The 15,160-nt window shown below is 43.7% G+C and overlaps 2 protein-coding genes across 5 annotated transcripts in view; one reads left to right on the top strand and one right to left on the bottom strand.

Annotated features, from left to right (window-relative positions):
• grid1a (glutamate receptor, ionotropic, delta 1a) overlaps nucleotides 1–8,600 on the top strand; it is a 655,667-nt gene extending 647,067 nt beyond the window's left edge. For 3 of the 4 annotated variants that reach the window (XM_063192185.1, XM_063192184.1, XM_063192186.1), the window contains one exon: nucleotides 7,571–8,600. In XM_063192185.1, coding sequence (XP_063048255.1) covers nucleotides 7,571–8,110 — 540 coding nt within the window. In that variant the 3' untranslated portion in view covers nucleotides 8,111–8,600. The remainder of the gene's footprint in view (nucleotides 1–7,570) is intronic. The other variant, XM_063192187.1, reaches the window with a different exon arrangement.
• The window catches only part of LOC134441793 (glutamate receptor ionotropic, delta-1-like), a 304,090-nt gene that overhangs the window by 114,223 nt on the left and 174,707 nt on the right, over nucleotides 1–15,160 (bottom strand). The window lies entirely within an intron of this gene.

Here is a 15,160-nt window from a genome sequence, read left to right as displayed (position 1 = left end):
TCACCACACTCTTATACTCACATTAATGACATTTTCATATTGACAATGTGTAGGGATGGAGAGAGAGAGAAAGAGATGGGGGGCAGGCTGTGTGTGTGTGTGTGCGTTCGTGAGTGTGTGCGTGCATGCATGTGTGTGTGAGAGAGAGAGTGTTGAGGTGGTGAGTGTGTTGTGAAGGAGCACGGGGGAAGTTAAATGGGGGTCTTAGGAGGAAGAGTTGTTAACGTACACACACACACACACACACACACTCCCCTCTCTGACTGGAGGTCTCAGGATGATGAGATGAGTTGTGTGTGTGTGGGCAGGGCTCAGGGCTCTATGTGCCATTCAGTGTTCAATCTCCATCATCCCTATATCGGCAAAACCAACGCAGTCTCACCCCAAGTAGTCAATTTCTGACTACCTTGGACCAGACTGCAATTTTTGACGTCTTGGGTATTCCTTCCACGTCACATTTTGACTATGTGGCCTAACCCTAAACCTATTCCTAAACCTAACCTCAATGACGTTATGCTGCCACAAGGGGGCGCCTTTGAGGACATAGTCAAAATATGACGTGGAAGGAATACCCAAGACGTCAAAAATTGCAGTCTGGTCAAAGGTACTCAGATATTGACAACTTGGGGTGAGACTATGTAGGCAAAACTGTCATTATCCATTTCACCTTTGATTTATGGCAAAGTGCAACAAACAGGAGAACGGAGAATAGAACAGGCATCAGCAGAGATAGGAGGACACGCGTACATAAACAATCAGAGTAATAATTGATTTGATTCAGGTGTACATAAACAATCAGAGTAATACCGTATTTTTTGGACTATATGTCGCTCCGGAGTTTAAGTCGCAACGGCCCAAAAATGCATTTTGAAGATGAAAAAAACATATACGCCGCATCGGACTAATCGTCGCACATTTTTGAAAGGTTATTCTATCCATGGAATCTATGTTGTGATAACTGGCGCATGGTAAGGTGCTGCTCAAAGACGGCATTGTTTTATAAACCAGCATCTGAAGCAGTGGCAACGCATTCAGAGGTGGTGGTAATGCACAAACTAAGATGGTTTGCCAACCGCCATAAAACCACAAAAAGAAGAAGAAACAGTGATAACGCGCCATGTTGCCCTGTAGTCAGAACAACATTCAATTTTCGGCATTGTTTTGCGTTTGGACCGTGGGAGGGTTCGAGGCAACTTTGTTCCGTCTCCAGAGCACGCCTTTCTTTACCCCCTTTTCTGAGACTTCAGCCCATGACGGTATCAAAGGGGATTTCATCCATGTTGTTTAGCCTATGGTAATGTCACGTTGTGCTCGTTTGTCAGAAACTCGCGGAAATGACCGATTTTCATCTGGAAGTCGGCTGACTGTCTTTAATAACACAGACGCTCGTTCTCGGATAGAGAGGCGATTGCGTTGCATTGTGCAAATACATCCACGAGAGGGGATTGCATTGCATAATGCGATAAATCCACAAGGTCCCTGACTTCCGCAAAAAGTCCTATTCATTTCTTTGGAAATGTCATGGAGCCCGTAACAAGACCGTTGACTCGCAGCGCGCGCGTTGTTCGAGAACACATTTGTCCTGTATTCAGCTCTTCTTCTAGACGTGGGCCTTGAACCTTCAGATAGCTTTTTTTTTTCACAACATGCACATTTTCCTCAGCTTTTCTCCAGTCCCCAAACAGTTTTCCATTGCATCCAAACTTTCGTTCAGCTGCCCTATTGCCATTTTCGGCTGCATATTTAATTACTTTCAGCTTGAACTCAGCAGTAGGCTATATTAACTTCTTTTGGGTGGTATATTTCTATTCAGTCGTCATTGTAAATGCTATTTTTTGTTGTGGTAAGTTGTAAAAAAAATTCTATCAGTGGTATTAGGCAACACAACATAGGCCTAGTTGCACACATAGTGCTCTCCCGTGGAGAAAAAAAAACATATATGTCGCACCAGAGTATATGTCGCATGTCCAGCCAAACCATGAAAAAAAGTGCGACTTGTAGTCCGAAAAATACGGTAATTGATTTGATTCAGTCGTACATAAACAATTAGAGTAATAATAGATTTGATTCAGGCGTACATAAACAATCAGAGTAATAATTGATTTGATTCAGGCGTACATAAACAATCAGAGTAATAATTGATTTGATTCAGGCGTACATAAACAATCAGAGTAATAATTGATTTGATTCTCTCTGCTGAATTCTGATGAGTAATCTCCTCTGACATATTTTCTCTGGTTAAAAACAACAAATAATATTTATGAGGGCTGTTGTGGCGGTATACTATAGCAGGACAAGAAAGATGTTTTAATTAAAAACAAATTAGGATTCGAGGAGGGGGGCTGATACCACACCACAGGGAATACATTTTATTGGTGAAGTAAATTATGAGGGAAATTAGAGAGCTTGATGTCACCTAAGCCTGACAGACAGACGAAGACGATATATTAAGTGTAGCATATTGAAGCCTTATAGACCTGTTAGACTTTAATGGTTGCATTCAAATCTTTAAAGTACCACATGGATGCAAATATATTTTTCTTGTTTGGGTTTTTGTGTTGTGAACATATGTTTCTTGTCCTTTAAAGCAACTGTGGAAAAGAAAACTCTACAAAGGCTCAAAGGACATCAGGCGGTTTAAATCAGTGGCCTATCGTCAATGATGATGTGCATTAAATTCTTTATTATTCCATGATTTCTGAAATATGGAAATTGATGATGAGGATGTAGTTGGTGACATATAGAAATCATATTTTATTCAATAACATATTGGGTAAAGCTTGACGCCGGCGTCATATGTATGAAATAAGTGTCATAACAGTGTCGGAACACAATTATGCATGTGGCATAAACATTATGTCAATGTCATGAACATTTTGTGACATGGTCATTCAGTGACATTCGGTTATGGTTGACCAAGTTAAACTTTTCATGACCATAAACCGTTTATGACACTGACATCATGTTTTTGACTCATCCATGACTCTTATATGACACTGTTTTGACACTATTATGACACTGTTGTACGTATGTGCAGTTAAAGGTAAAGATTTAGTGCAACCACATACCTTTTTGGGCAGGCGTTTATTTATATATTTATTTACTTGGCTTACTTCCGCTTTATTTATGATAGGGCAGTGACAGAGGGACAGGAAATAAGTGGGGAGAGAGTGACAGGGAAGGATTAGGAAATGACCCAGGGCGGAATCGAACCCGGGTCCCCAGCGTAGTAACTTAGTGCCCCACCGGCCACGGTAGAGACAGGATGTGAAACCAATACCTCTCCCCTTTGACCATTGGGAATGAACCACATCCAACAAGTTCCAGTTGTAAAGTGATGTATGTACTCTGCATGTGCAGCTATTAAGTCATATGTTTATTGAAACTTTCCACTTCAACTTATTTGAAACATCACAACTGATATAATGATATGATAAGCATATCAAAACTATAAAACTACTTCACATTGTTGGCCAAGCCATTGTGTAGCAGCAATGCACTGTATGAGTATTACAAAAGGATATAACACTTACTCAAGTATATCGCTCTTCTGGGCATGTACTGTAAAAGGACGTGAAACTTTGGCCCAAAAGCGTAATAAATCCAGTCTAGAAATAGGGCGTCTAGATTTCTAGGCTATAATAAATCCAGTCTGGAGAGACTATTCCAATGTGCTGGGCAGAGGACCAAAACTACCAACTCCTAAAAAAAGGCTCCAATATGCTAAAGCACGTTAATAAAGAGCAAGAGGTGTCAACTGTTGATAATAAAGTGCCGGAGAAATGTTTAGCCAAAACTTTTCCTCACATACTTTCCTAATGTTTCTTGGACGATTAGTGCCCATAAATATTCCTAAGGGCTATTGAACTTTTTGTCTTCTTTTTTTTTAAGCGAGTGTGCATTATTGTTCTTGCCCGTTCTGAAAATGGGATCGGAGTCATGCAGACTGACCACATTTGCTGGACTGTCAGCTCAGCACAACAGGTCTTCGTGTTTATCCAAGAGTACAGGAGGTCTTGTGGCGTTTCTACAAGAGTACAGGAGGTCTTGGGGTTTCTACAAGACTACAGGAGGTCTTGACGTTTCTACAAGAGTACAGGAGGTCTTAGGGTTTATTCCAGAGTACAGGAGGTCTTGGGCTCTCACAAAGGTCCTTTTGTGGGAACTTGACTGTGGCCGCAGTGCAGCAACTTCTTTCCATTTGTCTTGAGTGTACAGTAGCTTAGGGCAGTGTTTCTCAACAGGGGTGCCATGGGCCCCCCTCAGGGGTGCTGCGGAAACGTGGCTGATGAATAAATTATGTAACATAATACATATTTGTCTAAATTGAGAAGTTAATGCTAGTCAGTGGAATCTTTCATCTGACATTTACGCACAATAAAGTAAATATAGGTCGCCCCAGTCAGCTGCAACTTCGAACGTAGGTCGTGTGATGTCTCCAAATGTGTTACTTTTCTAAGCTTCTGTGGTATCGGATGTGATGCCATGTTGCGGCTTGTTGTTTTGGGGTGCCTTGAAATTTTTCATGAATTGAAAGGGTGCCTCGCCTAAAATATATAGATCTTTGTGTACAGTAACTTAGCCAATGTCTATAGTCAAGCTTCTCTGGAGTGTGAAAGCGTTTGTTAAGAATATGTTTTCTTTGCAGTACATGTAAGTTAGTGTGGTACCGTACAACTGCCTCTCACTATGGTAGCTGTGTATGGATCTTACCATTGATTTTGTATTGGAAAGGCGACAAATGCACACACACACACACACACAAACCCAACCGTTCCCACTCACTGGCTCTGACATGTCAAGTGACGGAGGGTTGGAGGGAGAAACTTGGAGGACCAGGACCGTGGACAGATTTGGGTAGAGCAAGGAAAGTTTTGAAAGAAAAAACATATATATATATAAGAAGTGAAGAATGAAAAAAAAGTTAGGTTTGGAAAGAAGGCTTGGGGACTGGTATGACAGATCAATTCAGGTGCAGCAGAGTTTTAGAAAAGTAATCCTAATATTTGTGTGCTGTCAGTTTAACAGTTCATGTTGAGGTTTTGTGGGTATGGGACTTTCTAAGGGCGTTTATCAGTTTGTTTGTGTGTATGTGTGTTTGTGTGTGTGTGTGTGTGTGTGTGTGCGTGTGTGTGTGTGTGTCTGCGTGCCTGTGTGCCTGCGTGTGTGTGTGCTACGGGTGAATGACTGTATTCTCGTGGTCAGTCCTGTGGGCGACCCGCACACTACTCCGCCAGAAACACCTTGACCGCCCGTTCCCCTCCTGCTAATGTAAACCCCCCACCTTCGCAAAACACACACGCAAATACACACGAACACACACACATACACACACGTGAACCCGCCCCTCCCCCCTTAGCAAACCACACACGCAAATGCGCACGCATGCATGCACACGCACACAACACACACACACACTGTCACTCTGTAATGCAGCTTCAGTGGAGCGTGGAGAAGGCCATTCCGGAACTGAGTATCGCACAGAATGTAAAACAGCGTTCTCATTTTTCACTGCTGATGTGGAGACATTGCACTGTTCACTCAGAGAGCCAAGATTACATTTGTGTTCAAGTTACTTTGTTTGTCTGTTTGTTTGTTTGTTTTCTTCACCTTGCTTTGGCTCTTCTTGTCTGGCCAAGCAATCCCACTTTTTAAATTTTTATTTGTGATGCATTATGCCCCATGTGTCTGTTTGTCACGACTCACGACATAAAGACTAGGAGACATTTTTACTTTTAAATTCTCACACAGCTGTAGTGGTGAAGGGGAGAAAGGAAGTCAGGTATTAGAGAGGCTACAGCCAGAACAAATGGGAGATACACAGTACAGTACAGGACAGTGTAAGCGTTTCAACTCTGTAAGTTATAGTTTGATTTAAGAAACGCTGTAGGCTATTAGACAGGCCAAGCGTGGAAATGTAACTTGTGAGCTGAGTGTGAGTGTGTGCTGTGTGTATGTGTGGAATGGCACTGACTGTCTCTTTCTGTCCCCCCCTGCTCTGCTCTTTCCCATCCTCCCCACCACCACACTAACTCACCTGGCTCCCTTCATATCACCTTGTGTGTACCCATCATATACTTACTCTCATTTCCTTTTCTCTTTCTTGTTGGCTTTCCTTTACTTCTGTCTTGTATTCCTTGCATTTAATTTTATTCTATTCTCTTCTCTCTTTTGTATTTTCTTCTGCTTTTTTAATTCTCACATCATTAAATTCCTCTTGCTTATTTTCTTAAAACCTGGCTTTGCCATTTTGTTTTTCATTCCCGTTCCTGCCCATTCTCTATCCGTCTCCACATTGGCCCATCTTGCCCCCTCTTCACCCCATCCTACCACTATCCACCCTAACCACTCTCTTACCACTATCCACCCTAACCCCTCTCCTCCACTATCCACCCTAACCCCTCTCCTCCACTATCAACCCTAACCCCTCTCTTCCACTATCCACCCTAACCCCTCTCTTCCACTATCCACCCTAACCCCTCTCTTCCACTATCCACCCTAACCCCTCTCCTACCACTATCCACCCTAACCCCTCTCTTCCTCAACCCCATCCTACCACTATCCACCCTAACCCCTCTCTTCCACTATCCACCCTAACCCCTCTCTTCCACTATCCACCCTAACCCCTCTCTTCCACTATCAACCCTAACCCCTCTCTTCCACTATCCACCCTAACCCCTCTCCTCCACTCTCCACCCTAACCCCTCTCTTCCACTATCCACCCTAACCCCTCTCTTCCACTATCCACCCTAACCCCTCTCTTCCACTATCCACCCTAACCCCTCTCTTCCTCCACCCTAACCCCTCTCTTCCACCCTAACCCCTCTCTTCCTCAACCCCATCCTACCACTATCCACCCTTACCCCTCTCTTCCACTATCCACCCTAACCCCTTACTTCCACTATCCACCCTAACCCCTCTCTTCCACCACCCTAACCCCTCTCTTCCACCCTAACCCCTCTCTTCCTCAACCCCATCCTACCACTATCCACCCTAACCCCTCTCTTCCACTATCCACCCTAACCCCTTACTTCCACTATCCACCCTAACCCCTCTCTTCCTCCACCCTAACCCCTCTCCTACCACTATCCACCCTAACCCCTCTCTTCCACTATCCACCCTAACACCTCTCTTACCACTATCCACCCTAACCCCTCTGTCCTTCCACCCCCTATCCTACCACTATCCATCCTAACCCCTCTCCTCCACCCTAACCCCTCTCTTCCTCCACTCCCTATCCTACCACTATCCACCCTTACCCCTCTCTTCCTCCACCCTAACCCCTCTCTTCCTCCACCCTAACCCCTCTCTTCCTCCACCCTAACCCCTCTCTTCCTCAACCCCCATCACCCCATGCTACCACTATGCCCTATCTCTAACTCCCTCAACTCCCCACCTCTCACCTCTTGCCTCGTCTGCCCTACACTGTATCCAACCACTCCTTCCCCACCATCTACTTCTCTCCTCATCACCCCCCTTCCCACTACGTCCACCCCCTTTCCCCAAACCTTTAACCAAACCAACCCTCCACCTTCTTACCCCACCCATTCCCCACCCCTTCTGTGTGCAGGACAAGGAGATGAACCTGGAGCAGGTGCACCAGCGTTTAAGCAGCCTCCTGGACGACGACCTAGCGCACAAGCAGCTGCCGGGCACGGCCAGGGGCAGCCAGTCTATGGAGATCTCTGCGCTGGACATCGGCAGCAGCAGCGTGCCGCCCTGTCAGAGCCCCCTGGAGGTTGCTGCTGCGCGGGACTTCCCGGGGGCCTCACTGGGGGGATCGAGGGCGGGGGTGGCGGCAGTGCTGGGGGGGTCGGTGGGGTCGGCCCGGGGTCTGTCTGTGAGCACCTTCCTGCAAGAGGGACCTGGGGCCGGCAGCAGCAGCAGCAGCCGGGGCCCTGGAGGCCGGACGGTGCAGCTACCCCTCACCAGCTCCACGTTGCCCCCGTCTATCCGCTGCAAGCACAGGGCGCCCAACGGAGGTCTGTTCCCTCAGAGTCCACTGAAGACTCCCATGCCCTTGCCCTACCAGTCAGTGCCCGGTCGACCCATCATCCCCGAAGCCATTGAGCCCGGACCTGGACACCCCAGCCACGGCACCTCCATCTGAGGACTAGGAGGAGGGTCATCATGAGGCTTCAGGGGTACCACAGGGACTCCACTTCTGAACCTCATTGGCCTGGACCTGGACCTGAACCAGAATCTAAACCTGGTGGCCAATCAGAGACTGTTGGAATCTTCTGCTGTCCTGGTCTTTGGCCAATCAAATCAGACACTCTCTCTGGAGGAGGGGTTAAAAAAAAACATCTAAAAAAACAAAAACAAAAGAAGGCTGGGTGGGGCGGTTGGGGGGCGGGCTTTGTGGAGGAGGTGGTCATGACTTGAGGGTTCGTCTTTAAAAAAAAGAACAAAAAATAGGAAGTTACACAAGAAGATATCAGATTTTTTTTTAAACTCGCTGTTTCAAATGCAGAACAGAGAGCAGACATTTTACGTGTACATATGTAAATAACAAGAGACCGAGGTGAGTAAAAGTGTATTTTGAATATTCTTAATTTTTTGAAAGTTAAGTTTAAAAATATTAAAATATATGAAAAGACTGTTTGAATGGCTTTGTAAATTTTGTTCTTTATTCAAATAAATCTAAATTCCTTGTGGTGGTTTTCTAAGTGCCAAATTAAATTCTTTCTTCATCAAAGGTGGAAATCATCTGAATGTACGCTTAAAACACTTTATATATTTACACAAAGCTGATACATTCTTTGGTCTTTGGTCTTGGTTTCTTTTCAAATTAAATAAATAATTGAAATATATCATAAACGTGTATATCTTGAGGCTTTGTGCTTCTACATGGGTCAGAAGTTCAGTGTTTTTTATGAAAATGCAACAACTTTGATCCTTCCAGGCTCTGCGATTGTTGACAGTACATTGATAAGGACGTTTAAAAAATACAAAAATCCGGCATTAATATTGATGCTAGGCTAATGTTTCAACAGTCCACAGCAGCCATTGTCTATTGTTAGCATATGAATGTGACATCTCTACCGTGTGTTATCTTAATCATATCACTATTTGAAGTGAAACTCGGCAGCCTGATATGCCATCTATAATCCCTTCAGCAATACGGTTACATTTGAAGGTCTGTGTGAGACTCAGGGCGCCTGTCAAAGTTGATTTATTTTCACAAGGATGTGACATTCACACTGGGCTTTCAATGTTCTTGTAAGAGTGGATCACCTGATTCTCTAGAGACGGAAGTCGGAAATGCTTTTAAACCCTTCAACCCAGTCCAAAAACTAAAGGAAGCGAAAATAGCTGCAAGCTACATACATATAAAGTGTGAGATTGTTTTTTAGCTAAATACAAAATTAACAATGCAACCTTGACGTGAAATTTTCTTGACGTAAACACCATGTACAATAGAACGGCTGACATCTACTCCCTATCAGACGGGAACAAAATGTCACAATATCTTGATACCGTACATGAAACGAGACAGTCCGCATTGGAAAGAAATCAGTGAATCTTGCCTTCTCCATTTCTTTGTTGTTCTGTTAAAGAGAGATAATCACTGCTGCTACAGATTTCACAACAATTCTTTTCTTCAGAGTATATGATTGTAGACTGGGGGAGTTGGCAAACCTAATTCAGCAATGCCATAATTTATGAAATACAGATGAACCATATATATATATATACTTTTTAGAAGTGTATTTCTGCCAGGTTGGTGGGAAACTATATACATACAGACCCCCATAAGTCTCTACAGGTAATCCCCATAGGTCTCTACATGTAATCCAGACCCCCATAGGTCTCTACAGGTAATCCAGACCCCCATAGGTCTCTACAGGTAATCCAGACCCCCATAGGTCTCTACAGGTAATCCAGACCCCCATAGGTCTCTACAGGTAATCCCCTGCCTGAACCAAAGGGGTTGTGTGTTTATCAGTTCCAGCACACACAAGGACACCTGCTGCAGACATGGGCAGGGGACGAGAGAGAGGCACTCTGTTGCCTTGCACATCCCAACATGTGTGTCCCTTGAAATGCTCTCCAGACAAAGCAAGACAAGAAAAGTGTCAATCACTTGTACCCAGAGGCAAAAATGTGTGTGTGTGTGTGTGTGCTTGCGTGCGTGTGTGTGTGTGTGTGTGAGAGAGAGAGAGATAGAGAGAGAGAGAGTGTGTGTGCGTGCGTGCCTGCATGTGTGTGTGTGTGTGTGTGTGCGCGCGCGCCTGTGTGCCTGTATTTTAGAGAGAAAGTGAGGAGTTTTGTGTGTGTGTGTGGGGGGGGGGGTGGCGGTGGACTGGGTGCTTATGTTCAGACTTGAAAAGTCAAAAAGTATGCAATGATGACATCCTCCTACAGTCGTGTTAACTAGTGTTTTCGTATTTTTAAATGCACTATATTTGTATATGGGTATGTTTTATTTGCATTAGACTATTTTATAATTAACACATTGTAGTTACGAGTCTAGAAGACTATGCATATAGTACGTACAAAGTAAGCTGGCCAAGTATAGCCTTACACTGTATACAAAACCTCCTACTCCTGCTTTGGATGCTGCATTTTCTATCCTGTCCACTTTTTCTTTCTTTCATTTGTTCTCTCTAATTTGACCTCCATTTCTGTTCCCTCGACATGTTTAACCCCTTAGTGCAGAGCCTCTGTTAAAACATCACTATCACCAAAATTGCAATGGCCATGCTTTAATCTGGTACTTAAGGCACTCGGAAATGTCATAACAATGCTATGATGTAGTGTCTATTTTGAACAGCAAGTGAATAGGCCCGTCAGCAGGCCCATCTGCAGTAATGGGGTACAATAGGCCCGTCGGCAGGCCCATCTGCAGTAAGAGGCTACAATAGGCCCGTCGGCAGGCCCATCTGCAGTAAGAGGCTACAATAGACCTGACGGCAGGCCCATCGATAGGCCCTTCCACCTTGCCAGACCCAAGTTTAAGTACCGTGCAGTTTAGTCACAAACTCACAATACCTTATATTTCCATCTGCAGTGAGTTTAGTCACATCACAGCATATTTCCATCTGCAGTAGTGCAGCCAAAAGGAGGACCACTGAGAAATAAGAGGCTGTGGGGGGTGTGGGCCTTATTCTCCTCAATGAAGAAGTGAAAGTGTCAGATCCTGGTTAGATCAAAGCAGGAGCAAGCTGCCATCTCTGTGTTGTGTGTCTGGGCGATGTAGATATCAGGAGAGGCCTGGAAAGCTGCCGTACATCAAACCATATCTCTCCTCCTTTTAAGGCTTCCTGGGTCTGACTGTTTGGAAGAGGTAGTTATGATCTGGAGATGTGACTGTTTGGAAGAGGTAGTTATGATCTGGAGATGTGACAGTGCCTTTGGTGTGCCCAGGCGATTCTCCGCTATATCTCAGGTTTTGAGGTTCTGTGGGTCTGTGGCCGTGTTCAAATGTAGTTTTAATTATGTTTGTGCACAGCTGAGGTGTAGAAAGAACAGCCTGTACAGTAGTTGGGTGTACCTGAAGTAGCATGGAATGGCAGCTAATCTGTGACCACCATCACATTGGTGTGACTCGTATAGTTTGTTTGTTTTATTGGGAATACAAAACTGGGTTTAGACAGACACACACACTTTGGCTGTTATTATAGTCTGCCAATCAGAATGTCTTCATTACTTACTATTTAGCTATTTTCCCTTCATGTTTTCCCTTTGGTTTGGATGGTTCTTTTCTGTGGTCTGTATGTTGCCGTCTTGTTTATTTTAGTGTTTGCATTCCAGGAGAAGAAGTTATCCTCTTCCTGCCTTTATAGATTGTGTATATTGGTTGATACATGTGTGAACTCTGGGAAGAGTCCATTAGCTGATGAGGACTCGAATAAGATACACAAATAAGAGCACCTGCTGCGCCTGACTTCGATTGGCCCTGCTGCCAGACCAGAATGCAGTAGAACCAATCAGGATCGCAGGATTGTCAGAGATGTGATGTAAGCTTGTTCAAAATTTAAATGTAGTGCAGGACAAAATAAGAGAAACGTGACAACAATATGGAACAATGCCATTTGAACTACCAAGACATTTTATTTGATCAATGTATGTTTCAATTGCTCTCATTAAGGTCTGGCTAACTGAAATGTTACATTTTCAAATAAAAAAGGTTTGCCCATTTCAACAGTTATACTGTCAGTATCCCAATAACTGCACCTGAAGTAAGACTTAAATCTTTAGTTTCAGAAACTCCTGATTGAGGTCTAGAACTCAAGCTCTGTGATTACCATAGCCTGACTGCAGAGAACCAGCACTGGTGTATTTCCCACAGCAGGCAGAACTGTGGACATATCAAAAACATGCCTGAAAGACAAACACTGCCTAGGGCAAGCTATGGGTTTTTTTTGCAATGGGAATTACTAGAATGTACTAGAATTTCTTTCTTTTTTTGTAGGGCTTAAGACCATTAGCTTTTCCAGAACAGTTCCCAGCCTCCAATTGCAAAAGGAAAGAGTAGCGAGCGCTCTATAGTCTTTTCTCCAGGTTGAAGGGGTGCATCTGGTTATTCCTTTTAGGGCTTGACAGACTTATGAACTGTATCCAAAGCACTCTCCTTTGAGTCAAGGTAGTTGAAGTATTAAAAACCCAGTTCCCAGCCTCATTTGGGACACTCCACATAGCTGGAAGCAAACAAACACTACAGTTCTATTGCTTATCTGTTTTTGCAAAAATATACCTTATCATTGACCACCAGCCCACTATTCAACATGAGTATGAAATATATGATAAGTTAAATGCAATATAAACCTACAATGTAATCATTACCATAAATTGTAGTGCCACACTTTGGTGCCACAATGAGCCATGGCTTCCCAGCAGAGCAGGACAGACCAGGCCACTATGGACTGGATGACTGACAGCCTGCTGGCATCCCTGCAAGCATTCATGACTGTGCTGTGAACATTTTGAGCAAGATAAGATTATTGCTTATTCAGTGAAGGTTATTTTGTAATAACTGTGGTGCCCCAAACAGCCACCCATCACTTCCCAACAGAGCAGCGCAGCCTCTTCAGCACCATGGAGAGCGGCCAGTCCCTCACTAACAGGACAGCACAGGGCCAACACTACTGCTACTAGATAACAGCTTCAGCACATGGCCAACACTACTGCTACTAGATAACAGCTTCAGGACCATGGACAGAGAACAGTTCCTTACTCACAGCAAGAGGACAGCACAGGGTCATCACTTCCCCCAGTGGATAGATAGCTGGCTGTAGGGGGAAGCACTCCATGGACACAGAGATGCAGAGGCGGACTTTACATTAGGCAAACCAAGGCAATTGTCTACTCTAGGCCGCGACTAAATTTGCTTAACTACATTATTCAGTCTGGTCGCAGTAAACACAAGAAAAGGCCTGATCTAATGTGTCACTTTTGTATCGAAGACACATACGAGACAAAACACTAAAATAGCTCCCCACTCCTTCCATGCCAATTGGTGACATGTTTAAAGAATGATTCTTGAAGGACCCATGTTTATATTTCACCTAGGGCCCCCAAAAGGCTAGATCCGTCCCTGCAGAAATTAGACAGACAGCACAAGAGATCCTATAGTCTATTGGCACCAGAGATCATATAGTCTATTGGCACCAGAGAGATTAGAGATGAGGGCATCTCTAGGATATTGGCCAGGGGATCGGAGGAATGCCAAGGCCTATCGCTGCTGCTACAGAGTACTGACACACTCTGACAGTGAAGGACTGCAGGGGAAAGTTATTGCCACTGTAAAAAAACAGTATTTTGTCAGATGACAAACAACATATTTATTCTCCCTACCCTGTCAAGTCTTCATGTTACTTTGAGTGCATTTATGTGAAAATATAGTGTCTCACTGACACAAAATGACTCGGCTGTAGTAAACACACTGTTTGGGAAGCCTTTTAGACTGTCAGACTACTTGGTATTTGGAAAGAGTGATTTTAGTTGGATTTTTCAGTCCTCAAAAGCCAAGCCTTATGAAAGCTTTTAAAGCTCTATTCACCAAATTGCTTTGGCCAGACCCAAATGACTGTTCTAAGGTCTTAAAGGCTGTTTTGTGGAATGAATGATGCAAATGAAGACGGAGTAAACTTTGAAAGAGCGCTGTACTGGATTCTGTTTCCTTTCTCAGAAAGTGATGGAGGACTGTTCCATTCATGTGTCCCTGGCATCCCTATTGAATCGATTCGGCAGTGTTACTCTTTCTACCTTTTGTCTCAGCAGTCTCACCACAGCAATGAAACCACCATTGAGCAACCAAAATCTCCTCTATTTTCAAGCAGTTACACTGGGCATTGGCTGTACTGCATAAATCTAATATGAATAGAGCGAAATTAAAAATAAGAAATCAATAGCATTCATCGCAAATGATTTGTATGTTTTCAGTTTACAGAGACACAATTATCCAACAAAGCTGTGTGTAAATATGAGGTTTGAAACATAGTTGTTTGTTCTGCTGATGCAGATAAATTATCCACATTTCTATTCACACAGTGTTGTTTTTTTGTTACTTTGCCATCCTTGTTCAGATGTTACTATATCATAAATAGTGGTACTTACGTTGTGCCTAAGGTCATATGTACAACGAGGCTAAATATATGTTAGAATTACCTGTGTACAAAGGCAACATGTGGCAAAATACTTACCTTGTGCCTAAGGTCATGTGTAAAATGAGACTAAATACTTATATATGGTAGAATTACTAAATACTTTCAATTGTTTCCCTTAACAACGGAATACTCTTCTCTGATTGCCTGTTGGGGTGTCCATTAACTCAGTTAAACTGGTCACAGCACCTTTTTAAAAAAGATAAAAAATAATAATGAATAATTGTTTCATATCAATGTGCTTATGAAAAACTAGATGTGAGAAGACCTGTAAGCTGACCAATGAATATAGTCACTTAGGCTCGTATAATCCCTTAATTTCCCTCTGGGATCAATAAAGTTACTCTACTCTAGTCTAGTTACTTTACTAGGCAGCCATAGATAAGTTTAACCTACAGTAGCCTAGGCTAAAGGCTGCATCTACATCAATACGTGTGTGCAGCCAGTGTTTACCTCCCCCAGCATACCACCACCTCTATAGCTATCTCAGCTAGCCTCTGTAGCTATTTCAGCTAGCCTCTGTAGCTATCTCAGCTAGCCTCTGTAGCTAT

Source organism: Engraulis encrasicolus, chromosome 24 (assembly GCF_034702125.1).
Source record: "Engraulis encrasicolus isolate BLACKSEA-1 chromosome 24, IST_EnEncr_1.0, whole genome shotgun sequence".
NCBI classification, from domain to species: Eukaryota; Metazoa; Chordata; class Actinopteri; order Clupeiformes; family Engraulidae; genus Engraulis; species Engraulis encrasicolus.
This window is presented reverse-complemented; position numbering and strand designations above follow the sequence as displayed.